Source organism: Anser anser, assembly GCF_964211835.1.
Source record: "Anser anser genome assembly, chromosome: 14".
Lineage (NCBI taxonomy): Eukaryota > Metazoa > Chordata > Aves > Anseriformes > Anatidae > Anser > Anser anser.
In genome coordinates, this window is record NC_139735.1 from 8837610 (window position 1) to 8865012 (window position 27403).

The 27403-nt window shown below is 50.4% G+C and overlaps 2 protein-coding genes and 1 long non-coding RNA gene across 23 annotated transcripts in view; all 3 read right to left on the reverse strand.

Moving 5' to 3' along the window:
- EBF1 (EBF transcription factor 1) overlaps positions 1–4863 on the reverse strand; it is a 312296-nt gene extending 307433 nt beyond the window's left edge. For 2 of the 15 annotated variants that reach the window (XM_083799062.1, XM_083799054.1), the window contains exons 1-4: positions 3739–4849; positions 2217–2373; positions 1835–1898; positions 1529–1584 (exon numbers count right to left, since the gene is read on the reverse strand). In XM_083799062.1, the coding sequence (XP_083655188.1) occupies positions 1529–1584; positions 1835–1898; positions 2217–2373; positions 3739–3872 (411 nt within the window). In that variant the 5' untranslated portion in view covers positions 3873–4849. Of the gene's footprint in view, positions 1–1528; positions 1585–1834; positions 1899–2216; positions 2374–2681; positions 3718–3738 lie in introns of those variants that run through there. The other 13 variants (XM_083799057.1, XM_083799059.1, XM_083799056.1 and 10 more) reach the window with 10 other exon arrangements.
- Positions 4864–6317: 1454 nt separating this feature from the next.
- On the reverse strand, positions 6318–11539 carry LOC310881353. Of its 2 annotated transcripts, none has more exons than XR_014572313.1 (3): positions 10796–11539; positions 9792–9972; positions 6318–8111 (listed from the first exon to the last, which is right to left on the reverse strand). It is a non-coding gene; the product is annotated as an uncharacterized lncRNA (long non-coding RNA). The 2 variants fall into 2 exon arrangements; XR_014572314.1 differs by having other exon boundaries at positions 8236–9972.
- Positions 11540–20508: 8969 nt separating this feature from the next.
- The window catches only part of RNF145 (ring finger protein 145), a 44709-nt gene continuing 37814 nt past the window's right edge, over positions 20509–27403 (reverse strand). For all 6 annotated transcript variants that reach the window (XM_083798300.1, XM_083798298.1, XM_083798295.1 and 3 more), the window contains 4 exons: positions 26374–26556; positions 24348–24495; positions 23326–23682; positions 20509–22161 (listed from right to left, as the gene is read on the reverse strand). In XM_083798300.1, the coding sequence (XP_083654426.1) occupies positions 21718–22161; positions 23326–23682; positions 24348–24495; positions 26374–26556 (1132 nt within the window). In that variant the 3' untranslated portion in view covers positions 20509–21717. The remainder of the gene's footprint in view (positions 22162–23325; positions 23683–24347; positions 24496–26373; positions 26557–27403) is intronic.

The following is a 27403-nucleotide window of genomic DNA, read 5'->3' on the forward strand; positions in this document are numbered from 1 at the left end:
CAGGGATCTGTTTTCAACAGGATTATGAACAGAGGCTTTTGCATTTCCGTAATGATAGGAAAGCTATTTAAAGATAATATTTATTGATGGTCTCTCTCATATGGTCTGCAGTGAAATACCCAAGCTCCAAAAGAACTAAAGAGAGTTCACATATCAGAAAGATTTTGTTACTTTTAAGACAAACTAGACAAATCTGTGCCTGAAAAACAAGGAACGGCAGCAAACACTTTCCAAGGCTTGCTGTGGAAAAGGGTTTATTGCTGCTGTTTTAATTCCTACAGGGAATGGGCTCTGTTTGGAAGTGTATGGTTTAACAGAGTTCAGATGCATAGTGGATTGTCCAGTAAAATTCATCCAAGGTCCCCCCCCCTCCTTTTTTTCCCCCTCTCTGTTGAAAGACGGTCTTCAATAGCAGGAAAAGATGTTTTGGGACCATCAAAGAGAGTTTTCTAAAACAAACTTAGCCCTTGGAGCTTTATGTTTTGCTGTAGAAAAAGAAACCCAAGTAGAAGCCAGGAGTTTTTTCCCCTGCAGACAACTGGGTTTGAACATACAGAGATTTACTTTCTATCGGTGAAAAAAAAAAAAAAGAAAAGAAAAAAGAAAAAAAAGCTTATTGTTTTCCTTTTTCTTAGATGATATAAAATTTAAGAAATATTTTTTTACAAGCAAAACAGATTTAGGAAAACAACACATCTTAAGGATAAAAGGGTTTAAAAACGTCCCCACTATTCAAAAGAAATGCATTACAAGGCAAAAAGATTCTGACAGAAGCAGAAGGGAAAGCTAGAGCAACGTTTTTTTAAAAAAGAAGGGAGAATCGATTTGTTCAGACAGTCCCTTTGTAAAAACCCTGCTTTCATACCGAAAAGTGTGGGTTTTTTTACAGGTAGACGCGCACGTTATTACTCTGGAAAGCTAAAGAGCAAGCTCCAAATTCGGGTTAATCCATTTACAAGCACTGCTGCCCTACAGCCCTGCTCGAAGCCACCCAAGGCGCTCGCCGCTCCCCGCGCAGCTTTTTCGGGGGGCTCTTCCGACATGCAAATCCGCCCCGAGCTCCGAGCTCCTCCTTTACACCCGAGCCCCAGCGCAACTGAAGCAAAGGCAAATCCGAGCCCCGGCGCCCGAGCAGCGGCTTGTGCTCCCAGCGCTTGGTGGGCTGGGGAAAGGGGAGGGGGGGCCGGGAGGTTAATTCTGACAATTAAGCGGCTAAACAGCCCCCGGCTCGGGCCGGCTGGAGAGCCGCCAGGGTTTTTTTTTTTGCGGAGCTTCCCCCACAGCCCGGCTCCGGGCTGCTCCCCGCGGGGACCCTCCTCGCCTGCCCCGCAGCCCCGCCGTCGGGGTCGGGCTCCCCCCCAGCCCGGCCCTAAAACCCCCGGCGCTGCTCGGGTGCGGAGCGGGGAGCTCGGGCAGCCCCTTTACAATCCAGGGAGGAGCCGCTCCGCACCGCTCAGCACCGGGGGAGGGTTTTTCACCTCCTCGGGCCGCCCCGCCGAGCCCCGCCGGCCGCCCCCGCAGCACCCACCTGCTTGGTCATGGAGTCGATGAGGCGAACGTAGAAATCCTGCTCCGTCCTGATCCCTGAAACAAGGCAGAGGAGTGAGGAGCGGGGCCGGCCGGCGGCGGTGGGGCCGCTCCGGGGCTCGCCCGAGGGCTCGGAGCCGTCGGGGGTCCCGGCCGGAGCCCCCCGCCCCAACCGGGCACAGGGAGCGGGGATGCGCGGAGCGGAGGGAGCCGGGACGGCGGCTCCCCGGGTCCCCGTGGGGTTTTGCAGCCCGGGTTCCCCGAGGTGGCGGTGTCGGGGCTGCCCCCGGGGGCTCCCAGCCCTTACCGTTGCTGTAGAGCAGCTGCAGGCGGTAGTGGATCCCGTTGTTGGTCTTTTCGCTGTTGGCTTCCTGAATTCGAAGAAGACAAGGGAGATGGGGAAAGGGGGGGAGAGAAATAATAAATACATGGCGGGAAGTTTCACCAGCGCTTGGGTGCCGGGCAGCCCCGGGGCTGGACGAGGCAGCTCTCGGCCCCTTCCCCTGCCCCGGACACACGGGGGGGATAAGAGGAGACCCCCCCGGCTGCCCTCTGGGCCGAGGGGAGAGCGAGGCGGCCGGGAGGCGGCGGAGGCTCCCGGGACGAGCCGGTGCCGAGGCCCCGGGGGAACGGAGCGGGGAGGGCCCGGGAGAGGCGGCCGGCTCCCCGCGGGGCCCCGGGCTACTCACCTTCTCCTTCTCCACGAAGCCCACGAAGGCGGTGCGCTCGATCTCCACGGGCTGCCCCTGCCGGTCGTACAGAGCCAGGACGAAGTGGAAAAAGTTGGATTTCCTCAGGTTGGAAGGAGGCTGCTTCTCGAAGTGAGCCCGGGCCAGACCCACTCCGCTGGGACCACAAAGAGCCGGGTTAGCGGCAGCCCCGACGGCGCGGCCTCACGCCCCCCGGCCCGCTCCCGGCCCAATGCCTTCCCCCGCAGGGGCCCTGCGGGACCCCCTTGGGTTCCCCCGGGGACCGAGCATCCCTCCCTAACCCCCCCAGGGCTCTTCCCTCCGGGCCGGGGCAAAGTGATGCTCCGGCGCGGCCACGTCGGAGCCCCGCGGGGCCGGGAGCGCGGCACGGCCCCGACCCCATCCCGCCCTGCGGGCAGCCCGGAGCCCCGAGCAGCCCCCCCGGCACCCCCAGCCGGCACCCACCAACCCTCCCCGGGGGCCGTGGCGGCTCGCGGCCGGCCCTGCATGGCGGGGGAAGCTCAGCCCCGGCGGCGCGTTGCCCCGCGGAGCGGCATGCTCCTGCCACTTCTCAAAGTCGGCTCGAAGCTGTCACCGGAGCGCCCATGTGCCTTATCTTTCAGTTTCAGTCCTGCTGAGCCTTTCCTCCCCTCGCCGGAGCGGTGGGTAAACACCGCGAGGGCAGCCGAGGAGACAACTTGAAATATTTCAGGGTTGTCCCTGCACAACTTTCCCTTCCTTAGAGGGCTCCAAAGGGAGGGGTGCGGGGCGAGGTGGGAGACACCGGGAGATGTCAACACCAAACTTCTGGGCTGCTGCCGGCTCCAGGGCTCAGGCTGCGATTCCGGCATCGGTTTTTATTTTTCCCGGGGAAGTGGATGGGGAGAAGGAGAAACGAGAGAGAAGGCGAGGCTGGGTGCAGCTCCGCCAAATCCACCTCCCGGTTGAAGGGATTTCTTTTTTAGAAATCTAAGATAAGTGGCAGTGGTTTTACAAAGAGGCTTCGAATTTAATTTCTCCTCGAGAAAGCTTCGCAAAACTCCCCGCTTATCGGGGGAGAAGGAGGGAAGCTGCTGATGCTGACGAGGATAAGAAAGAGAAGTAAAGAAATATATTTTGGAGACATTCGTGCACAACTCGGGGCTTATCGGAGGAGGAAAGTGTCATTTGGAGATCTTAAGACTAAATCAGCAGCAAACATAGTTTTGAAAACTCCTTCCTCCGCGCGAACACAAGAGACTCGAGAGATTAAAACCTATCTATCCCTACCTAGCAGGACTCGCCGCTTCCTTTATTGTTACGATGCTGATTTTTTTTTTTTTTAATAAAAAAAGTCCTTCCTACGGGACGAGAGGGAGAAATATTTAACTGGCCGCATCTACGCGCGACTCCCTGCTGGCAGCAGAGCTCCGGAGCCGGCTTTTTGGTGGTGCCGGGGGGGGGGGAAAGGCGATGCCCGGGGGAAGCAGCGCTGCAGGAGCCCCGGGGTGCGGAGCGGGGCGCGGGCGCGGAGCCTGCCTACCTCTGAGCGGCCGTGCTGGCGTCCAGGACGCCGGCTCCCTGCATCCACGTCCGCACCGCGTTCATCCCCGCGCCGAGGGGCTCTTCCTTCATGCTGCTCCCACTCCGCTGGATGCTTTCCTGAATCCCAAACATGAATCAGAAACAAGAGCGCAAATCTTCCTTCTTTACTCGAAAAAAAAAAAATATATATATATAGTGATGAAATCGCCAGGCGGACTGTTATGTGTGTTTTTGTTTCTCTCTCTCTCTTTCTCTCTCTGCAGCTGATCTCGGGAATCAAAGCAAGTCAGAGAAAGCAAACACAGGCACGCACATTTAAAAAAAAAAAATCCAGAGGCAATCAGAGCCCGGTTTTGTTGCTGCTGTTTGCTGCGTGTGCAGTTTGTTTGGGTGCTTGGAGGGGCTTGCGGGGTGCTGGGGGCTGGCTGCAGCGCTCACAAGCCGGAGGAGTACTTGAAGTCCCTTTTGTATGAAGACACCCCTCGGATGGCAGCAGGCAAAGAGGAAAAAAAAAAAAAAAAGAAAAAAAAAATCTCGGCTGGCAGTTTAAGAAACAATAGGACGGACGGGAGCTGCGGCAGGCTCTGCTACATCAAGTGTCATTTTCCAGTGACAAGAGAGGCAAGTTTCCCCCCCCTCTCTCTCCCTCTCCTTTCCCCCTCTCTCTTTTCTTTCTTTCTTTTCTCCCTCTTTTCTTCTCTTCTCTCCCAGCCGAAGCGCTCTCTCCTCCCTCCTTCAGCAGCGCAGGAAGCGACTTGCCGGAGCCGGGCGCACGCCGGGAAGGGAGCGAGAGGGGCGCACCCGCGGCGGCACGGACGGACGGACGGACGGACGGACGGAGGAAGGGAGACCCTGGGGCTCCCGGTGCCCGCGCCCCCTCCCTCCCTCTCCCGCAGCGCCGGCCCGGACCCGCCGCCTCTCCCTATGGGAGCCACTTTGACTGGCCCCGCCGCCCGACACGAGCCCCGCAGCCCCGGCGCCCGGGGGGCGGGGCCTGGGGGAGACACGCCCCCTCCTCATTTGCATCGCGTCACCTCTCCCCCCGCCCTCCCTTTCCCTTCAACCAATGGCCGCCCGCGAGGCGCAGCCGCGGGGGCGAGGACACGCCCCCTTCGTTAGCATAGCCACGCCCCCTGCCGCCCAGCCCGCGCGGCCCGGGGGAAAGTTGCCCCGCGCCCCCCCCCTTCGCCCCCCCCCCCCCCCGGGGTGGGGGGGTAATTAACACAGACACGATCGCGCCTTTGTTCAGCGAGGAGGCGGCGGCGCTGCCGGCCGGGCCCCCCCCCCGCTGCCGGGTACCGGCGCTGGGACACCCTGGGGGGGTGGTCGGAGACACACAGGAGGGACACAGGCTCCCCCCATTGCCCCCCACCCCGGGACCCCCCGCCCAAAGCCGGCGGTGCCCGAGCGAGGCACGGAGCGGCCCCCCCTTGGGGCATCCCCGCCCCCTGTCCCGGCACCTTCCCCAGCTGCAAACCGCCCCCCCCCCGGCCCCTCCGCGTCCCCCCCCCCCCATCGGCCATCCCTCTCCCTGTCTCCATCCCCGGGCAGGGCGCGATGGGAGCGCACCGCTTCCCAACGGGACGGCCCGGGGGAAAAGTCCGCTTGGAGGCGGTTTGTTTTCCTAGGGGAAACAAGAACATCATCATCATCATCATCATTAAAGGCAGCCCTGCCCGCACCTCTCGGCAGGGGTCCCCGCACGACCCCCCGGTGCCCCCTCGGTTCGCTTCGGAGCCGCTCCCCCGGCGGGTGGCTGCTGCCGCCGGGGGGGCGCCGCCCACGCGGGCTCTCGCCGTGGAAGGGAGCTCGCTGTGCCGCCTGAGCGGGTGGTGCCTCCCCCGGCACAGCCCTGTGCGGTGCTGGAGCAAGAGATAAAGTAAAAATCCCTGCTCGCCCCCCCTCCCGGGGCAGCGTCACCTGGAGGAGATGGGAGTGGGACCCCCCCAGCCCCGCTTTGGGGTGGGTAGTCTGGGAGTTGTCCGGGTTAGGTCTGAGCTTTGCCTTTGCCTGCTGCCCCCTTTGACTCCCTAAGGTGCTGGTGATGCTGCTGGGGAGCAGAATGGGACTGGGGGGAGGAAATGGAAGGATGCCACTGCTGCTGCCCTTCCCGTCCAGGCTGTGCCCAGCATAGCTAAGGGTCGCGGAGCTGCCCCCCAGGACAGGCAGCCCGGCTACAAGGCACTATAGACACTGGTACGCATCCCCATAGGCGCCCCGATAGCCCTATAGGACCTGCTTCCAGCTGCCTGTACATCACCTGGTGGACAAGGGGCACTAAACCTCGCCCCGGGAGCTCTGGCTCAAAAGCAGGCACCCAGCACCTGCCAGCACCGCACTGGCACTAAAAACTGTGCCTGATCCTCTGCTGTAGGTGAGTCCACTCACAAAACACTCGCGTCCGAAATATGCCACGTTCTCATGCATGAACTGCCACAGAAAGCAAGTTTTCACATTCCCTGCAGCTGATATTTGAATTTTCACATAATCCGACTGTGGTACAGCCCAGGGATAGGTGGAAGCACACAGCCAGCCAGGCAGACGCAAATATTTACGCCATAGGTATTGCATAGGAGCAGTTTGGCCCCTGCAGTGCTCTGGCTTATTGGGCTTCTCCAGGCTGCTGCTCTATCAGTTGTATCATATCCAGCCTAAATGCCTCCGTGGTGAGATACATTTTGCAATTAAAAGCTATTTGCACCTGCACGGATTGCTCCTTTCCCAGGGCAGGGATCTGCCGAGGGAGGAATTATGCATTTGAATCAACAGACCGAGCAGTTGGCGGATTTTGCCCTCCAAATCTGTTCGGGGGATCGGGGAACCGATTCCATGCCTTCTCCTGGCTGTGCAGGGAGCAGCATCCCAGCAGCAGGCTGAGGGCACCTCTGCGGGACAGGGACAGCCACACCAGGAGTGACAAGTTCCTCATTACTTTCTTCCTCACATGTGCCTCTGTGCCCAACGTGCGGGCACCGGGCTGGGGAAACGCCTCACGGGCCGTCTCACAGCCACTAACTAATTGCTGCAAGGACAAAAGGGTTAAACACTGGCTCGACCCCCACAGGGGAAGTGTGAAAGAAAAGCAGAGCTGAAACGAGGAGAGGGTGAGAAAGTCAGGACTTTGGGAAAAGAAAAAAAAAAGGGGGGGGGGGGGCTGGCGGCAGGCGATGAGACTTCTGTTCTCCATCCACCCCACCGAGGCCAACCACTGTGTACCAGGGCTTTATTTTAAAGGATTCCCGGCTGCATTCAGCTCTCACTTTCCCCACAGGGGCCGGACTAAGCCCACCTCACGCCATGGGCAGGCTCAGGTGGGTAGCTGGGCTTGTCCCTCCCTTTGTATGGCAAACCAAGCGGGAGGAGGCAGCCACGTGCCAGGGGGGGTTCCTGGCATGGCTAGTCGGGACCTCAAACCTAAGCGTCCAGAAGGAAGCCCCGTCATGGCATGGCATGGCACAGAGAGGCTTCCTGCAACCCCACACTGAGCTCTCGAGGCACAGCACGGAATAAAACACACAGACTCGCAGGCTGCCATTTGCTCCCGTGGTGGGTAAAGGCTTCGCTCCCAAAACGAGCAACCTGGTCGAGCTGTGGGTTTCATCCCCACAACACAAAGCCATGAGATACAACTTCACAGCAACAGCATGAGGGGCTTAAAAACAGGGCCAGGAGGGGAGGTGGTCGCGGTGCCCCCAGTTGTGGCGGATAACATGGAGGCCTTTGAAGGAGGGGGCCGTGGAAGGAGGCTGCACGCCGGAGAGCACACATGAGCCCTGTGAGGCTGAAGACAGAGGTCCTGGAGCACAGGAGGCTCCTGTGTGGGGAGAGGCCTCTCCCCTTCCTGACCCCATTCCCAAGTGGGCCCAAGGCCCCTTGAGCATAGCCAGGGTGTGTCCCCCACCTGCTCCCGCTGCCCCGGCACCTCAAGCAGGCCCTGAGGAGGAAAGGAGGGGTTGGAAATGGGAACTGCTGACAGAAAAGCCTTCAGCTCCCTCCTCCTGGCCCTCACAGCCGGACAGGGCACCCCTAAGGGACCGTGTGCCTTCCTGCCCTTGGCAGAAGGGTGAGCACGGATCTGTGCCGATGGGGGGATAAGGGAGAAGCAGCCTCTGGCTTCAGGGCGGGACTGAGGACAGCAGAGCACCGGGGGCTGAGCACTTACCCGCACTTTCTGCTGCTGTGGAGGAGAAAGGGGCTCGGGAACTGTTTGCTTGCATCCTCCCAGCAGAGATGCTTTGCCTGAGTGTTTTTCTTCCAGCCACGGTCTTGTTGTGACCTTTGCAGGCACAGACCAACCCAGTGCCTGCCCCCAGCAGGTGAGGGCACCGTTCAGCTACCTGGGGCCTTTCATTCCTCCTGCCTGCCTTTCTCCTGAGGAGAAGGAAAGAAAAAGACTCAGGGGACTGAGGACTGGGATGCAATGCCCTGCTCACTCTGTGAGAGGGAAGAAGCCTAGGTGCCTCCAGGACCAAACAGAAGGGTGCCGAGAGCTCACCTTGACCCTGGGTGCTGTGAAGCAGGAGCAGGAGACATGGATGGAAATGCCGCATCCAGGAGCTTCCTCCTGCTGCCCCCACTGCCCCTTGGGGACTGGGGAGGCCCCGGGGTGTCCCTGGCTGCGATGGGGGCACTGGGGCTCTCCCCCCGGGCCCATTAACCCATACGGGTGGGAAGCAGCTGGGCACTAGGGGAAGCATTTGCTGGGGAGAGGGACACCTCAGGGTGGGGGTGCGGGACCCCAAGGTGATGCCAGGCCTCCGGAAGACCCCAGCAGAGCAGACCCTTTCTGGGGGGGGGGTCTCACCACAACCAGAAGGACAGGACAGGACAGGGGGGGGCCAGGGACAGCCCCCAAGAGCTCAGCCCCTCCCGCTGCCCCCCACAGCCGCCCGGGACGGGGAGGCGGCGAGAAGAGCCGTGCAGCCCCGACGGGGCAGAGGGGGGAGCCCCCAGCCCCTCACTGTACCGGGGACAGCCCCCCGCTGCCCCCAGCGCCCCCAAGTCCTACCGGGGGGGGGGGGGGCGGAAACGGGACCGGGGGCGCCGCGCCGCGGGGTCACGGCGCCACCTGGCGGCCAAGGGGGGGGCTCCCGCCGGCGGCTGCGGGGACCCGGTGCCGTGAGCTCCGGGAGGAGGCGGCTCGGGCTCTTCCCTCCCCAAAACCCAACCGGGCAGCCGGGTTAGGGCCAGAACTGCAAAGGGTCCCCGCAAAGGGAGAGCCCCCCCCCCGCCCCGGGCCGGTAGGAGCTGCGGAGGGGGGGCTCCGTGCAGCACTCACCCCAGCTTGCAATAGATTTAATGCAAGCTTCTATTTATTCGCTTGTTCTGGCAGGCACGGGGCATACACTACGGTTATTTTATCGCACAAAAGTTTCGCCGTGATTTCTCCTATCGTCAGTTCGGCAACGTGTTTAAAACATCGAATCAGCTGCTAGCGACCCCAGGGGGATGCAAGCGCACATCTCCGGCTCAGCAGGTGAGGGAGAAAGCCAGAGGTACTCACTCGCTGCCTCCGAGAGGAGGAGTTTAAACATGGAACGGATTTAAACAGCTCCCAAAGTTGTCACTTGCTTTACTGAACCAAGGCTGATTGTTACCAAAAGTCTTGCAGTGATTCAGGAATCTATATCTGCTTCTAAACACTTACATAATCTGAGAACTTTACCTTTTGGGATTTTTGACCTTAAAGGTACACAAGCCCTTTTGAGCCATCTACTCCAAAATCTTAGAATCCCCCTTCACATAGGGGAGGGAGGAGAGACACGTGAACTTGCCGGCTTGGCAGGCATTAAGTTCATTATTTCTAGGACTTAGTGGCTCAGGATTTGGCTGCTCGGTTTGTGCTGACCATTTTGAAACCTGTTTTCTCTGGAGTCCATGTTAACATCAAGAGGCCTCATGAATTCTGCAGGAGCAGAACCGAGTTCATCGTCTGGGCTCAGACATTTTGCCTGGAGCTGGATGCACATCCGCAACTAGCGAGATTTTGCCAGACTAGAGCATAGAAGCACCTTGGTTGCAAAGAAGTTTAAGATATAAAGAGGTACTCACTTATCTGTGTGCTTTCCTGGGCTTTAGACAACTCAAAGTTCAAGTTCCTGCTTTGCCAATTTAGAACAGGGAATTTCCTTGGTTTTGCCTGTTTGGGATCTCTGTGAGTTAACACAGACCAAGGACATCCACCTGGGCTTCCGATGTTCCTTCTCAGGAACTTTTCTCAAAAATACTCAGCCTGTGAGAAAAAGTTAAAAAAAATAAAAATAAAAAAGTTGTTTTGGTAAAGAGACAACCAGACAGTGCCTATGGCATGGGGAGGATGCACCACTTCCTTTAGGAATGCTGCGTTATCCCATGTTAGTTACAAAGTCTATTTCAAAGCCTGCATTTCGTCAGAGCTAAAACGGGCTTAAACACTGACCAGAGATCTTTTGGAAGGCGTTCTTCACTACCTACCATTTGCAGAGGGAACAAGACATTGTAGTCCTTATTCAAGCACAACTCCCCGTGACTTCCATAGGAAAAGAGTAGCCTGTGTGAGCAGGCATCTGTGTATTCGTTCCATATGCACACCCATTCATTATGGATGATATACAAATGCTGCTCGTGCTTCCCGAGCAGATTGTTATGGTAAGGCTCACATCCCACTGATCTCACTGCAGGGCTTAGGAAGCATTCAGAAGCCTCCCAAAATGTGTTATAAACGATGTATGGAGAAATTACTTCCTCCAGCCCTGAAACACAGTCATTGTCATGGTGTGATGAAGGAACTGTTAAACAGACACGGCAACAAAACCGGAGCTGGATTCTAGCCAGGGCATTTCAAGCAACTTGTAAAAAGTTCCCTGATTCTTTAATGACTCCACCTGGTTCGAGCAGGACCTCTGTTTTATGTGCCTTCCAGAAGATATGTTGCAAGAGAAGTGTGTCGTAGATGATATGAATCAAACCGGTTCTTCTAACATCATGTTGGTCTGGAATAGCTGTTGACCTGATGGAGTGTTAATGGGAACATTTATTTGTTTCTTTATCACTACAAAGATGTCATATATACTTACCCCGCTGCTGCCACTGTTCCCAAAGGGCTGTCAGCACAAGAACCATTATAACATGACTGCCGGAGGTAATTTTTTTTTTCCACGCATTATTTCTTCAAATGATTCTGTAAACAGAGAAAGAACTTGGATATAAAAATTGCTGGTAAAAGGACAGTGCAGCGCAATGTAAGCCAGAGAAGCTTTTCTAATGCCTGTCGGTCTCCTCTGCTGCTGCTTTTGGCACAGGGTGTGCATGCTGCAGGGGGCAGGAGGATGCAGTGTGCCACTGGGATGTCCTGAGCGAGGACAGTGCCCGGTGAACAACCAGGTTGGTTTCACGTGGTGCTGCCAGAGGGCGAGGTGCTCTGTGGGTGACACGCTCTGCTTCTGTATTGCCCTGCATTGCTGGATTATGTGAGAGCACAAACGGTTTAAAACTGTTTTGGTAACACAGTCATTAGTAAATAAAAATCAGACAGAAGCTGCCGCTTTCACCTGTGGACAAAAATTTCCCATTGCATTTCATTTGTGTTATGCAATGACTTGACAGTTTAAGGAAATTGCTAATGGGACCTTTTACTGCTAGGTCACTGGTTCAAATCTGGCTCTGTCAGTAATGACCAAGAGTATCTGATGAATGTTTGATGACGTGAGATTAAAATATGGGTCTCAATCAATTTATCAGTAGAAAAACCCTTCAACAAGTTAATGCTAATCTCGATAGCAAAGCCTGCAACGGTGGAGCACGACTGAGCCCTCTGCAGCCCTACGGTAGATCAAGGTCAGGGTGGGGGCATGCAGATGGAAAAGCTTACAGCACTGATGTCTGGGCCGAACCTTTCTGCACAAAAACAAATCTACTATTTAATGCACTGAACTCCCCCAGTAACAGTACGGTGCAAGAGAGCCAAATCCGGTATTGTTCTCCAAGGGAAAATGATCCTGGCGTATAGAGGAAGATGCAAACATTAGGAAATCCAGGATCAAGAAGTGGTTTTAACTAGTGCCAAAACTGAGAAATTCACAGTTTTGCAAGCCGAAAAGCTGTCTGGATTTCTCAATATTATAACACTACCAAAGTTGAAACACAAATGTCAAAAGTAATGGGTAAGTTACTAAATGTCTTTTTTTTTGAGACAAACTGATCCAACAGAAAAATAAGTTATTGCCTAATTCTGTACCTTCCAAACCATCCCGTGCTCTGAGAAAGCCTAAAGCACTGGCAGAATTGGGCAGCTGCTGACAGGCAAAGGCCAGGAGCTGGTGTGTGACCAAGAGCCAGCTGCCTGCCCTGCTGAGCCCAGCCTGCTTCCAAAGCAGCGCGGGGCCAGGTGCACGCACTGGACAGGGTCTGTAGCACACGTGTGTGAGGAGCTGCCCCACAACACCTTCAGGACCTGCTCTGCACCCTGCTGACACCCACCAGCACCCTGCTTTCAAGGCTCGACCCAGTAAACAGGGGCACCACCACCAGAGACAAGGGGAGCACCCACGAGGTGCTGGCACAGCCCGGGGGGGCCGCGCTGCACGTTTAGAAATAAAGGGGTAAGGGAAGACTCACATCCCTTGCAAAGTCACCAGGCGCTTGCAGAGCGCTTTCCAGCCGCTCAGAGAAAAAATTTAAAAGCATGAGAGCCATCTGGTGGGAGCAGGGAGGGGGTTTGACTTCACCTCGTCGTTCACTGCGCTTTTGCCACGGGCTGCCGAGCCCGCGGCAGGGTGCTGAGAAACTGGGGAAGGCTGGGGACGGGCTTGCTGGTATCCCTTACCTCGGCATCACCCCTCGCAACTCAAAGCATCCTTCTGGGGGGAATTAGGTCTATGACAACCATGTCAGTGCCAAAGCACAACACATTTCTGCGTAAGAGACAGAGGCAGCCGCTGGGCTGGGGCACAGGGGGGACCGTGCAGGTGCCAGCACCTGAGCGATGGCTGCAGTGTGGTCACCAGCAGCTAAAGGAATGAAAAATCCGGTGAAAAATCTCCACACGTTTTGCAGGACAGGAGCAGGGCTTTTTCTGCCCAGTAGAGCTCAGCACTCACTCACTGAAGTCAGCAGCACGGCCACTGGAAATCCTGAGGGACTGGGGCTCAGCCAGAGGCTGGAGCACTGACCACCACCTGGCATCCTGCCTGAGAAGGCAGATCCAAAAGTTTTGGCATCATCCAGGAGTAGCATGGTCTGCTGCCAGCAGCCCTGATCCTGCTCTGTGAGTGCTACTGCTCACCTCGGGCACCGTGCAGCTGTCTGGGGGCACCGCCTGCAAGCTGGGAAGCCGGTGCTTCGCTCTGCGCCAACGGTTCGGACCTTGGCGTTTGTAAGTAGTGGGCTCACTTTTTTTTTTTTTTTGACCTCAATACTTTCCAGGTGGAAAATTAAAAAGAAGGCAAACAACTTCTTTCGTTATTCCAGGAGTCTCATATACGCTAGGGAAGTGCTGGACAAAGCGTGCTGGTCCTGCCGTGCCGAGGGTCAGCCCCACAGCGTCCCTACACCAGGAGCAGGCAGCACGCACGCAGAACATGTTTTATCGCGTACAGTACTTTTGCTGCACAATAGAGAATATTTTGTCCAGCTCTGCAAAGTGCACTCACCCAAATCACAGCCCACCACTTTCCCAGCCACAGCCTTCAAATGAATCAAAACCCAGAGTAAAAGAAAATAAAGATGCTGCCCTGACCCTCCAGCTACACCACATTGCTTCAGCAGTCCACCAGGCCTTGGGGTTGCAAGTATAACTACATTTTAATTATAATTTAAACTTGAATATTTTTTTCCCAGTTACACACCTTATTTTTTCCCCCACAGAACTCTGTTTCTGTGCACCTTTTCACTTTCCTGGATTTGATCCATATTGATCTGCACCTGCTTCTTCTAGGATCTTTGAAGACTGCAGAAATGACAATTTCCACACTAGTTACAAAATAATTACCCATGATAATTTAATAATGAGCTTTCCCTTTAAATTATTAACATAGGTAGCCAAGAAAATTGACAATTTTAGCAAGTTTAAATTCAAATGATAAATGCCAGATCTGTGTTAAATGACACCAGCAAATTAGCAATTAAAATATTTATGCAAGGCGGCAAAAAGATATTGTATGCAAGGGGCTGCAGAGCAGTCTCCCATTGGAGTATTTGACAATGCCTGTGTTTGCATATCTCAGCTTTAAACCCTGTGCAAAGGGAAGAGGAAGAACTATCTGAAGCTATAATTGAAGCTGGACAGTGTTGATTGGCACCCAGTGGGATTTCACCAGAATCCCAGCAATTCTCAGAACACCCCTGGGTTATATTCAGGAGAAATCCCGACCCCAATCAAATTATTTCTATCACATAAGTCTTTATCTGGGGGAAGGTCCAAAGAAAGAAATTGCTTCGTGGCCTCTAATTGCTTTGTCACTGAGAACAGACTTCCCTTTGCTGTCTGGCTTTTAAGGAAAAAAAAACTCTTTCAAGCTGAAAGAAAAATACCAGTGTCAGAGCAGGTCTCCCATCCCTGCTAAATGCAAATCCTGTTTTTCCCAGCAAACTTTGTGGACGTGAACTGTTAACGGAGCATCAGCATCGTGGGGAACGTGCTGGAGCAGAGTTTCACTTGCTGTTGAGCTGGTGAATTCAAAAACAGAGGATTTTATTGCTGCTATTTCTCCTCCCCTCCGTGGCGCTCCCTGCCTGTAGCCACAGCCCCGCCGTGCCCCCCGCCTGCCTCCACACCTCCCCACTTCTCCCACTGGTTTGTAGCCCTTTTTCCCATCCTCCCGCCTCCGTCCTGCCCAGCCTGGCCATATCTGTAACTGAAAAGGAGGAAGCTCAGCCCTTTGGGACGAGGTTTTGTAGCCATCCCCATGCTTTTGGGAAGCTCAGAGTCAGCGCTGTTGCGCAGGACCCTGAGGGGCGAAGTCTAAGCATGGGACATAATTTCATCCAGACGCTTATGCAAGGGTCCAAACATCTTTGGGACATGTGTTAAAGAGCTGGATCCTCAGGAGGAGCAAAGCACGGGTTTGGTGCTGGTTTCTGCCCAGGGAAATGTTTGGTCCCAGCCTGACCGAGAGCAGCACCGGCAGAGGAGCACGAGCCTGCTGCAGATGCCAAGCAGCCAGGGCCACCTTCTCCTTCAGATAGATACAGAGCCCACTTGTGCCTGAAACCAGGGGGAACAATCCAGGGCCCCATCAACGCACAATTAATAAAACCCCAAAAGAACAGCACCTGTATTTCTTGTCAAGAACAATCCTGGGGCACTGACTGCAGCACGATAACGCCCCAGAGCCAACACCTGCCGTCGCGGCCAGGCAGTTCCCAGAGCCCAGCTTATTTTCTTCATCCATACCAAGGGGAAAAGTGACCCGGCAGCTGCCTTTAATTGTTCTCTCCAGCTCCAAACCTTTGGAAGAAAATCGGGAACACGCCCAGAGCAGAATGCCCCGCATGCCACCTGCACCAGGGAGCTCACACACGTGGCCACATCTTCTGCAGTGCTCAAGGAATCAAAGCCCGAAGCCTAGCGAACAATTCCAGCAGTGTTCAACAGTTTGGTCTGGGTTTCCCCCACTGGTTGCTTCTTGCCACCTGTGCAAATAAAGGTCATTTCCGGCCTCTTTTTCAGCAAGATGATCCGATCGGCTGTACCCGACACATGGACGCACGCATGCAAAGATTTTATCTTGAGGACAAGTTGTATCTTAGCAGGCTACAATTCCTCATTTCTCTTTACCTATCAACGCGCACTTTCTAACACGGAGGGCCTTTGAGAAATTAATTTCCATCTGAAAACAAACAAGGGCTGAAGCGGTTTACAGAGGAACCCATCTTTCAAGGACGTTTCCTTTTAAATTGCACAATATGGCTCTTAGCAAGGAAAATAAATAAAACTTAATCCCTCCGCATTCCAGCTGGCATTTTTTCCCCAAGCTAGCAGCAAACAATCAATTTAAAGAAAACTCAGACTATGGTCAATTAAGGAACTGTATATCATTTCATTTATAAATAGCAGATACCTATTCCGTTGATTATTTTTATCCAATTAGGCCAGTCTTACATTTTAAATTCCTCCGAATTAAGTCATTTATCCACTTCCCAGTCCTGGGCTTTTCACATCTGTTGCTGCAAAATTTTGCAGCTCTTCTGGTCTTTGGCTGTTGGTAGCTGAAACCCTCTCAGCTAATACAGATTTACTTAAGGACGTGGATTATAAGCCTCCAGGAAATGGCAACCACTGGGAAAATATGGTGCCTAATTGCTTGCAACGCTAAGAATTTTTTATTATTTTTAATTTGGGTTGATTGCTTATGCATGCAAATTGTTTCCTTTTACAGCTTGCCTATTTAGTCAAGACAGTCATCTTTAGGTTTGTGTGTGCAGACACACACTTCAGCGTTGTGTAAGATACTTGCTCCAAGTTGTAGAGACCTCCAAGTTTTGCAGGCTACCTGTTTCTCTAAAAGCCAGCTGGTGCCTTTTTTCAATAAAAAAAACAATACCTCAGAGCCACAAAATACATTGAGCGAATTGTTGATCAACTAAATGACAATTTCCTTTATGAAAAGACACGCAGCTTGCCCGGCCAGAGTCTCTGCATCAGCACCAGCTGCAGCACCGAGCTGCACGAAGGAGAGAAGTCCCCACACCTTTCCCCTTGGGCTCTGGGAGGATGCTAACCAGTAAAATGGCCATAGTCAGGTGAAAAACTAGGCATTGTCAGAAAGAAAACTGGTACCTTGGGAAGGGGAAGTGGTAAGGGAGCCATGGTGTTTAACGTGATTGAAGATGCGTATCACAGAAACTAGGAGCAGGTCGTATCTGAACTCACTCTGTAACACTGAGAAAAGTGGAGTTCAAATCGAATTAACTGCCACTTTTACAAGCGCAAGTGAAGCCAAAGATTAGGAGGGAAAGGTCTCTGTCAGCCTTTCCCACAGATGTTTCTGGGGGCGAGGTCACAGGTAAGACTTCGAATGTCTCTTCCACACAATCCTCACAGGGTGGACTTTGCAACACCTCCAGACACCAAAAGTAGCACTGGAAAATTACGTAAAGGTCTCTTCATAGACATTTAGCATACTGGAGGGGGAAAATAACCAGCACCAATCACTCTGCCTTCACAGCCCCTGTTGAAGCAGCATGGACCGGCAGTGGCCCAGAGACCATTCCCTTTGGAGGACTCCCATGGCGCTGAGTGGCGCTGTGCTGTGCTGTGCTCCCACGGACTGCCTGCTTCGAGCCAGGCGTGCTTCCCATGGGTTGCTCTCCTGACCCACACAAGGTCCAGCACCATCAGTTTCCCTCTAATTTGGTCACTTCCATTCTCAACACAGCTGCCTTCCCCCAAATATAAGGTGCTTTGAACAGCCGGTTCCACTGCCCAAGCATTTTTATTTTAGACACACAACTTTCTTGGCTTTTCTGTCTTATTTGCTAGAGATAATTTGAATTTTGAACCAAATGACTTCAAACTCCTTCACTTTCCCTTAACTTCACAGGTTTTCTCCCAGACTTATAAAACATTACAAGTTTGTTTTCAAACCTTCAGATAGTTTAAGCACAAACTCTGGCCTGCTTTAGGAAAAGGGTTAAGGTAACTTAGAAACTGAATATAAAATAAGTCAGTAAAGGTTACTTGGAATAAAGAGGTTTTCCCATGCTGGAAAACCTTCTGCATTTTAAGAACTGTCTGCCTGGGCATAAAACAAAGTGCTTCGTCTAGAACAAGGAAGGAAACAGATCCTTCGGCTGCAAAATAACCAATAGCCAAGGGAGCTGGGAGCTCTGCCATCCAAACCAAGGCTCTCGGTGAAAATTCCTAGCCACAGACTTGTTTGCTCTTCTCATGGAGTCACCTCACCTTGTGTAAATACATTCCCCTGAGCCCAGAGCAACAGACTCCATAAATCAGTGGCACTAGGATGCTCCATGAGGTTGACTAGGCACACACTATCGCACCATGCGATCAGTGCTCCCATCTCCAACAAAAACCACCCAGCCACGAAATTCCCACCTGTTCCCATTATATCACCTAGCTGGAAGCATCTTCTGGAGTCTAAATGTTCGTCAATCACACCACCATCAGGAGGAAGTCCACACGAAGACAATTTCAAGCCTCAGCCTACGGTTATACCCCCGAATTTGCATTTACTCATGCACAGCTGCAGACAAAAGACAACCAAAGCAAGCGGTGTCCAGGAAGGAGCTCTGCCCCAGATGAACCCCAGAAGCCAGGAGTGTTTGCCCAGGTGCTCTACAGCATCAAGGCAGAGGGAACGTTTCATTCCTTACCTCCCTGCTCCCCCATTGCAGCCTTCCCCCTTTTTCTCCCGTTCTCTTTCAAGCTGCACGGTTTACTTCTTCTGCAAGATCCAACTCAGCTCAAGTTTTGGCCGTTCTCGCTTCATCCCTGCACTTCCCGGCCCGTAGGACGCAGCTCGCCTGGCTTATCAGTATTTCTTTCCCACCCACCCTCATTCCGTGCAAGCTGATTTCCAAATTATTTCTAGAGCTAGCTGTGCACTTGGTTTGGTCCAGAGCAGCACATCTGAGTTGGGGGGGGGGGCATGGGAATCAAACGTTACTGAGCAGTCACCTCCGCCCTGCAGTACTGCACACGCTCCCCCTCAGCTTGCTCTCTGCAGCCAACTCTTTGTAACAGTGTTGGTATCTAACGGAGGTAAGTTTGAAGTGGTACCATAGGTTCGATGACTACCTGAAGAAGTGAGGTCTCACCTGTGGTTCTCTCTGAATTTTTTCTTTGACCCGTGCCATCCCTCCATCACGTTATGCCTGGAAGTTAAACCATTCATCTTTCACGAGTATTCTTGGTTGTTTCACTGCCCACAGCTCAACCAAATCAAGCACCGTCCTTGCACCCTTGAATGCTCTACTTTTCAGTGCTTTCCCATTGCTACTCATGTCATTCACTCCCACTTCCTCAGTCTGTCATCAACAGCCACCCTAGACTGTTAAAAGCCCACGTATCCACATTACTCAGTTTGAAACTCCTTTGACCAGCTGTGCCAGGCTCAATCACTAAAGATTACATCCCAGATACTCCACCTGAATCTATCTTTCAAGAGTTTCCAATGTACTCTTTAAGCTAGCAGCATCCTCTCTCCTTCCCCTCCTCTCCCTCTTGCAAATAACCTTCTTACAGTAAAAAGAAAAAAAAAAATGCATCTGAGATGCTTTCATCTCATCACACCCTCTTACCAGGATGCAGAAACTCAGATTGCCTGAACTTCCACATCTTTGAGCGCCTTCTCCAGAGAATAATTGGTTTTGGTCCGCTCCAGTGGGAATCGTGCAGCATCATTTCTCCTAGAAGACACCACACACCTTCCTAGCTTTTCAGGCTCCTTTCCAGTGCCACATCCATGGCTCCGACCCGCGTTCCTGGCACAGTGCATTTGTTGAATCTACTGCAGGCCTGTTGCTTCTTAATGAGCAGTCCCTAGGTGCACTTACCTCTTACTGACGTTGGTGCGAATCCATAGTTCTTTCCTCTAGCTTTTGCATTACCAATTAGCAGTGAATAATTTATTGGAGAAATTAAAAGGTTCATTGCCAGGAGATCAGTCAGGCTGAGAAACAGCTTCTCAGCGTAAGCAGTGAAGGCAAACTTTTTTTCTTGTTATTTTTAAACATCTCCTATGCTCATGAAAGTGATGACATGACATACTCTCTGGGACAGTGGTGAACTGAAGCTGATGATGCCTGTGATTCCCTTCTGCCCTGCTGCTCATGAGAATACTGTAAGCAAGAACAAGTTCCCCTCCTCCCTTCCTTGCATTTAACCAGAGGTGTCTGTATAGCAGCCACAACCTCCCCAGCCTTCATTTCACAAGGCTGACCAAGTCTAGCTCTTCTCACCTCCTCTTCCCAATCACTTGTGGTACCACTTGCTCCCTACCACGGAAGGGAGGTGACCTTACACAAAGGAAAAATTTCACATCACTGTCATCTTTCAGCACCCAGGGGACAGCAAGCAGGGTTACCAGAATATCCTTCACAAACATCCTCTGTGAACTAAGGGAAAGTCTTTGTTTCACAACACTCAACAGCACCCCATAACAGTGCTGCCCCAAAATAACCTACTTCCTGCCTTCACAGACTTTTAATTATGTGGCTAGAACTGAAACAGTCTAAATTATTATATAAGTTAAAAGCTTGGATGCATACAGAACATCTTTTTGAGAGAGATTTGATTTCAGGGAAAAACAGGTGTGGAGGAGCAATACCCAGACCACTGCAGCAGCGAAGATTTCAAAGGGAATTTTCTCACTATTTTTCCTTGCCAACACTCCCAGCTTTTAACAGCAGCTTTGCAACGGTCACTGAAGGTTGTGGCAAAGCTAGATTTCTAAAGATGCAGGGAAACAAGACTGAGATACAGAATCACAGGATAAAGCAACTGATACTCCATCCTGTCGGGTTTTGCGTGGGGCTCAGTCACAGCAGGCAGCCTGCATGGCTTCCAGGAGCAAACGTGCCTTAGCATTCTTCTGCTGGTCTCTACCAGCCAATATCTGGTGGCAAGGACAGGCGTTAAAGACCAGACCCGTCTCCGACCAGGAGGTGCCACCACAACACACAGCAATGCAATGGAAATGGGGGAGAGAGCGAGCGAGCAACGGAAGGTCCACTGATCTCCAAGGGGAGTAGAGTGCTACTATTGCGTAAGAGCCTCTCAACACATTCTTAATCCTTGGAATTTCAGTACAAGAATCACATAACCAGGTGTAAAAATCTTCAAATGTAATTTATTAAGACATTCAGCTATGTCTGTCAGTCTACATCCAAAGTTACTACTAAAAATAAAATAGTATCACATTTCACATTAGGAATACCGACTTTGAAAAACACTTGAGTCAAGCCTATCGTATAAATAAGTGACTAATTTCTCTTCATATCAAAATTCACATAAAAAAATTGCCTGCCCCCCTACTCCCACCTATTTCCCCACCCTAGTCCCTAGTTCTACTTGAAGCCATGATGAATGTAAAAATTTAGGTATGGACATGTCCTTGTCAAAGAAAAAAGGTGCAAACCTATTAACAGCTTTAAAAGTGGCATTTGCGGAGTCTGATCATACACAATAATGTACTCATTCCCAAAGTGCAAATATCGCCAGAGTTTAATACTGTTTTAATTCAGCTGCAAGAATTAAACATTATACAGCACAGTACTGCGAGGCTTCTCTCTGTGCCCTAAAACTCATCCCACTTTCCTCCTGCACGTGGTGGCAGAGGCCAAAGTGTTCATTAGAGCTTTAGTTTACTTCATGCAGCCCAGACTGTGCCATTATTAGCAAAAGTTTCATATACATCAAAATATTGAAGACTCCGTCATAAAAGTCAAGAGTCACTATAGATTACATGAATTCAAATGCAATTGCCCCACCAAGAATACCCAAAGCATACACATGACGTATTAAGAGTGCTTCCATCTTCTAGTACAATCACCGATGTTATATCTTTGATTTTTTGCTTACGTGCCATAAAAAATTGTCAGAAACCAAAGCTGCACCTCGGTCAGAGACTAGCAAGTCACTGCATTTAACACCTCTCTGGTACCCTGGGACATGGCTGTATTCGATGCCCTCCTCCTGGCCAAAACAAAAGCTAGCGTTTTGTCCATCTGCCTACCGCTTCTCACGGACCTCCCGTTCTTCTCATCCCTCATCTACGTATTGAAAACACTCTTCCACTTCAATCTATTTCCAGACATCCTTCCTATGCCCACAGTTCAGAGAGCTTCTGGAGTCATTTTTTACTACATCTCACTGGAATTACCGCTACCAAGCAGCCCACAAAAATCAGCATGGGATATTACATTTTGACCAGCATTAACAGCTAAACTTCTTTCACAGATGCGGAAGGACAGGTTTTCTTCTGAGTCAAACTTGAATCTCTGAAATGTGTTTGTTCCTGCGTCGTCCTCTGTCACCTCAGAGCTGGATGCTAACCCTCGGGTCTCGAGCAGGGCACCTCTCTGGGGCTGCCATTAGTTCTGCAGCACAGGCTGCTCCCTGGCTGGCCTCACACGGGCTCGTGTCCCTGTCCATGCCCCGGGACCCCTCAGTCTCAGCAGAGGCCTCCAGGCTGTCCTGTCCGTCAGCAACCTGTCCGCTGCTCCAGCTAGGGTTGTCGTCCGTGTTTGGCCCATTGTCGTGTTCAACACCAGGGGGCTCGGCTGCATCTCCAGGTCTGGTATTTTGCTCTGCACCAGGATTTGGCTGTTGAACTGGCTCCGGTCCCAGTCCTGGTAGCTGTGAAGGGCTCTTAAGTTGGCAGTGGCACAGAGGGCAGGTTTCTTGCACATACAGCCATTTCTTAAGACAGCCCGCATGAAAAAAATGGCTACATGGTGTGATTACAGCAGTTTTCATGTCCTGAAAGACACACAAAGAAGACAGATCATATTATTTGCAGTTCCATTTCTCTCCTCTCACCCTGTATCTGCCTTGCCTCACCTAATGGGAGCAGTAGCCACAGAGCTGGCAGAAGCAGTCCACAGGCAAGTAGGAGGAACGTTTCTTCCTTCGTACTTACAAGCCTCCACATTCAAGTACACACACACCAAATACAGACCACGGCTGACTGTTTATACTACAGGAATTAGAAATTAGGCTAAAGTCTTGTTTACAAGATATTACTACACTTAAATGAAAAGGTTTTGTAGGATGAGCGTTGCAGGATTAGTTGGCTTAGGAAAATTGTGCAAGTCAAAAACAGCACGCTTGCAGGTATAACATGTACCAAACAAGTAAGAAATTAAATAACACCTTCTCTCAGATGAGACACATGTATTACCTGTCTGGTGTTTTAAACACTGCCATTCATTCTGGCAATAGCAGTTTTACTCCTCAAAGAATTTGCATCAAGTTTGGAGTCAATCCAATTGTACCCTATTAATCCTAGGGTGGTTCTTTCTTTGTCATACATAACTACAATTTCTATCCAAGAGAAAGAGACTTTGAAGCTGGAGGTGTGATAAAGATATTACTTTCAGCATTAATTTCTAAGGTCCTTCCTTCTGCTGTCTTATGTTAGATAGACCCTTAACCTTTTGATAATTAGGTTTCTGTTATAAAACTGACATTGTACATGAGTGGAAGTAGCAGTGCCTGTGGAGACTGAGCTGCTTCTAAGGATGAATAACAAATCGGCTACTGAGTACGCATTGTCTTTCAGAATCATCCACTAATGAAGAAAGGGCACACTTGCTATTGCTATTGATACCAGCTCAACCCAAACACAAAAAGTTTCAAAGAAAGTCAAGGGCGGTTTGTTGCGTACAACTGGAGAGAAAAGTTAAAGATTGAACATACCCAAATAGTTTTTATACATTAAAAAAAAAAAAAAAAAATCAATGCCAGCACTCTAAATCAATTTACATAAAGCAGAAAAATGGGTAATTCAAATAACTTATTAAGCACAAATGTTACTCATTAAACATAATTCAAGTAACTTATTTTACTAGATGCAGATTGAGCTTGACAGACAGTCCGGAGCTATTTAAATTCAAGTCAATCTTTTGACATTTCTATTCCTACCTGGTAGCAGATGGCACAGATATCATTGTGTTGCTCCAGCTGCTCTTTTGTGGCAATGGGCAGCGATTTGATCTTGTTCACTGCATCTCTGCGAAGAAGGAAACTTTTCCACCCCAGCTGGGCCCGCAACCACACATTGTAATAGGAGTGAATGAAGATGATCACAGAACCCATCACAGTCCATTCGCCAAAGACAGTTTCTGAGACACCGTATGCCACCACACAGAGAGCAACAAGGAATTCCAGCAGCCGGTACGTGCCATTTACGTAATAAATCACATCATCCATATTTTCTACTGGTTCTTTCCTGAACTCTTCCACCATGAACAAAACATAAATGAAGAGCGTCCCAAGCACCTGTAACACAACACAAGACTATTAGCTTAACATGCAGTTCCAAATTGGAGCTGAAGTTGCTCAGCATTGTCCATCAAGCTCTGTATATATCATGCTTCTAAATCAGACAGAGGCAGGCAAGCCCCAGAGCGGCAAAACTGTTGGTGAACCTCAAGACAAATAAAAGTCACTTCTTATCACAAAGCATTTGAGCTTTTTCGAAAAAGTACTTCCTCTTCCAAGTACTTTCCTGAGTTGAAAACATAGTTGAGTTGATTAAACCAAAGTGCTAAGCACCATGAGGAGAGGGGGTTAGAAATTTAATTATAAAAAAGTTATAACAAACACTCATAGTGCAAAACATTTCCTGTGTTTACGCTTCTATGTTTTGAGCATCAAGTTACTTCCAAATAACCATAGCTAGACTTTTTTTTTTTTTACTGCGATACTTAAGCCCTCAAAAGCCTCCTAGCTTTACAATTTGAAATAAACTTCCATTCACCTATGCCCTCAGCCCACCCTTAGGAACTCCTTAGCCACAGATACAAGGAAATTTTACATCATATCTTGTACTTCTGCCCTTTTGTCATCCGCATTCTATTCTGATCATGTATTCCCCCCCGCCTCGAGAAACAGATCACAGTTTAAGCAGGGATTCACAGTCACTACAGGGCTAATGTTCTTACCTGAAGAGAGGTTAGAATACTGCTGGAGATAATGATCAACAGCCAGAAATCCATGTGGAAAAATTGACAAATCATGTAGGCCATGTACGCGGGGAACACAAGTAAGAACAAACAGAGGCTGACTGCTCGGAAGTGCTTCCACAGACTCCTGCAAACACCACAACACGTTTTTATTTTTTAAGTCAGATGTGAGTGTCAGAATAAGAAGAGGTTCACTGCTGGACGTAGGCATGTTAGATCATTGCTGAAGGCTTTAACTTTTTGAAAGGAGTTTTTGTTTTACTTGGGCACAAACTCATCCCCAGCATGCATGTCTAGAGTATATGCGCTCTGAAAAATTCCCTCACATCTGACCTCTGCTGTTTTCAACACAAATACAAAGATTATGGGCACATATACAGTAATTGCTATAATTGGTCAAGATAGAGGTTAAACAAATTAAGTACCTAAGATACTGGATGTCTCAGATAAAAGTCCATTAAACTAAAGGAAACTATTAAATATGTATGTAACTGTTTATACGCTTTCCTATATAAATGGGGTTCTTCTAGATTATATATTTATTACAACGATTCTACATCTTTTTCCTAACATACATGGGGCAAAGGTATTTCCTTTCATCGCCAGACTTAGCCCTCCTGCCTTTGGAAGTATATTCCCCAGTTTGGAGATCACAAGAAAAGAATCTAGTGGGACCTGAACATTTATCTCTGCCACTTCTTCCTCTGCTCTTCTATCACTTACTTCTTCCTAATCTCCCTCCCAACCTAAACACGCCATCAATCTCTTACACGCACCCCTTTGCAAAAGCTTTCAGAGCATCTCCAACAATTACTATACTACTCTTATATGTTCTTCAGGTTGTATTTTAACTTCATTTAGCTCTGGCAATGAGGTACAGAGAAAGTGAAAGTACTGGGGGGACAGTAGCAGAAACTGAGTAATTTAATACAATCTGAAGAAACATCAGAATGCTACTGTAAGGTTTGCAATTCTCTGTGGACCAGGGAGAATGGGAGAGCTGAAGTGGAATTTATCCTGATCCTAGTTAATTTAGAACTGCCTGAAAAATTTGGCAGAAGAGAGTTAAAAATTGCTGTCACCACAGGCTGCTTGTTTAAGCTGGGCAGATGGTCATATCCTGGCTCTACTCCTCTTCCCTCTGCCAGTATATTTAAAGTTAACATTGCTGCAGGACACTGGGTACAAGTAGCCTCTAAGCCAAACAAACTCTCTGCACATAAATAAACCTCCTTTTATTTCCTCACTTACAGGCTACAGAAAGGGGAAAAAACACAAGCAATTAACAAAGATGCAAACAAACAGATTAATACAAGAAAACCAGTACCAATAAAGCTCTTTGAAACACAAATTAAACTTAACAACAACCCCACATGATCAAAACATCTGTTACACTAATACAAAGTCTTCCGCCTCTTTCTTCTTGCCAGCAAACTCTATCATTTTGGGATCAGTGTCACAAAAAAATGGGTTTCCCAATATCTAAGGTCACCCCTCGATACATCCCATCTTCAATAGCTGTTCGAGACCACTGCATGAGGGGGAATCCTACCCAACTGCAGAAGAGGTTAAGCAAAACCTGCAGATTCTGCAAATCCACACAACAGAGCGTGGCGGGGCAAGCACAGGCACTGGAGTCCTGGATTTGCTTAACTGAGACCCACAGGGGGAGTAACCACCACGCAGTGCAGTACTCAAGAGTAGGCAGCCAGCAGCTGCAGATCAGCACGGTCTTGCACAGGCTGGATGGACACACTCCTGAGCAAGAGCAGGTGACCCAAGTCACCCTCATTTGGCAGCATACAACATGCTGAAAAGCATTGCTGTGTGCACTAGAGGGAGCAGGATGGCAAGAGGAAAAACTACAGAATTAACTAGAGATCTGCAAAGATAAGATGTGATAGCTTTACAAGCTACTAAAATCCAAATCAGGCCATTAACTACCAGTTTACCGCTTCCTAAAACGGCACTGAATAACTTTCAGTTTAGGAAACCAGTCTCTTACTTGTCTCTTGAGGCTCCCAATGCCAAGACAATGGGATCAGCAATTTCCAGCATAGACTGAAGGATGGATGCCACCACAATGAAAAGAATAATACTGAGCAGGAATGCCCGATGCACAACTTGGAGTTCAATCAAACCCGTTTGCACAGCCAGGATCAGGAGTGTGACTCCTTCAGTCATTCCCCTGCAGATCAACAAAGAAGAGAGAAAAAGAAAATCATTTTTCTGTGTGTCATTGTTGGTTCAAAAACACATCCAGAAATGCCAGGAAATAAGCTGTTTCTGCCATAACCCTGCATTGTCACTGTTTTTGACTTTTATTGATGTAACCATTAAAGCTTTAACCAGACAGGAATGTTTTCAGAAACACTGAAGTGCTGGGGCTTAGGAACTACCAAATTTCAGAAGCTTGCTCCTGAACCAGCAGCGTGTAAGGTTATACCCAGCCGAGCAGACACCACTCCTTGACAGAGTTCCCCCAGTACTGCACTGTCCCAGAGGCAGTCTCAGAGAAGGAACCTGCAGCCTCAGTGCTGCCTACACGAGTCTGAAGCAGCACTGCTAGGTCTACAGCTGGGTACAGCCAGCCTCATTCCTAGATTACCATGAAGCCCCTCTCCACCTGGTATGTTTCCCCATCACCACACTCCTGTCTGCCCTTTGGTCCTGGGGCACCCCAACTCACGTCCCCACCAACCCCCAAGCTTTAGGAAAATTAGCAGTTTGTTAATTTTCCAGTTTATTCTCTCTGTGCCTATGTTGAATACAGGAGGAAACACTGACTTTCTCCAAACGCAGCTGTCTGTTTCACTTCTTTTTGGTTAGGAAAAACCAGACTGCATTTCATGCCTCCAGACAGTGCATTTCAGCACCACTACTCGAAGCGACCACAGTACAGAGCACCTGGAACCACGCACTTCCCCAGAGGAAGCTTTTATGTAGGCTACTCTTAAGCAAGCCCAGTTCATACCCATTCTCACTTCTACATTTTGGAATCCAAAATGTAAAACATTCTTTTGCATATGGTTTGA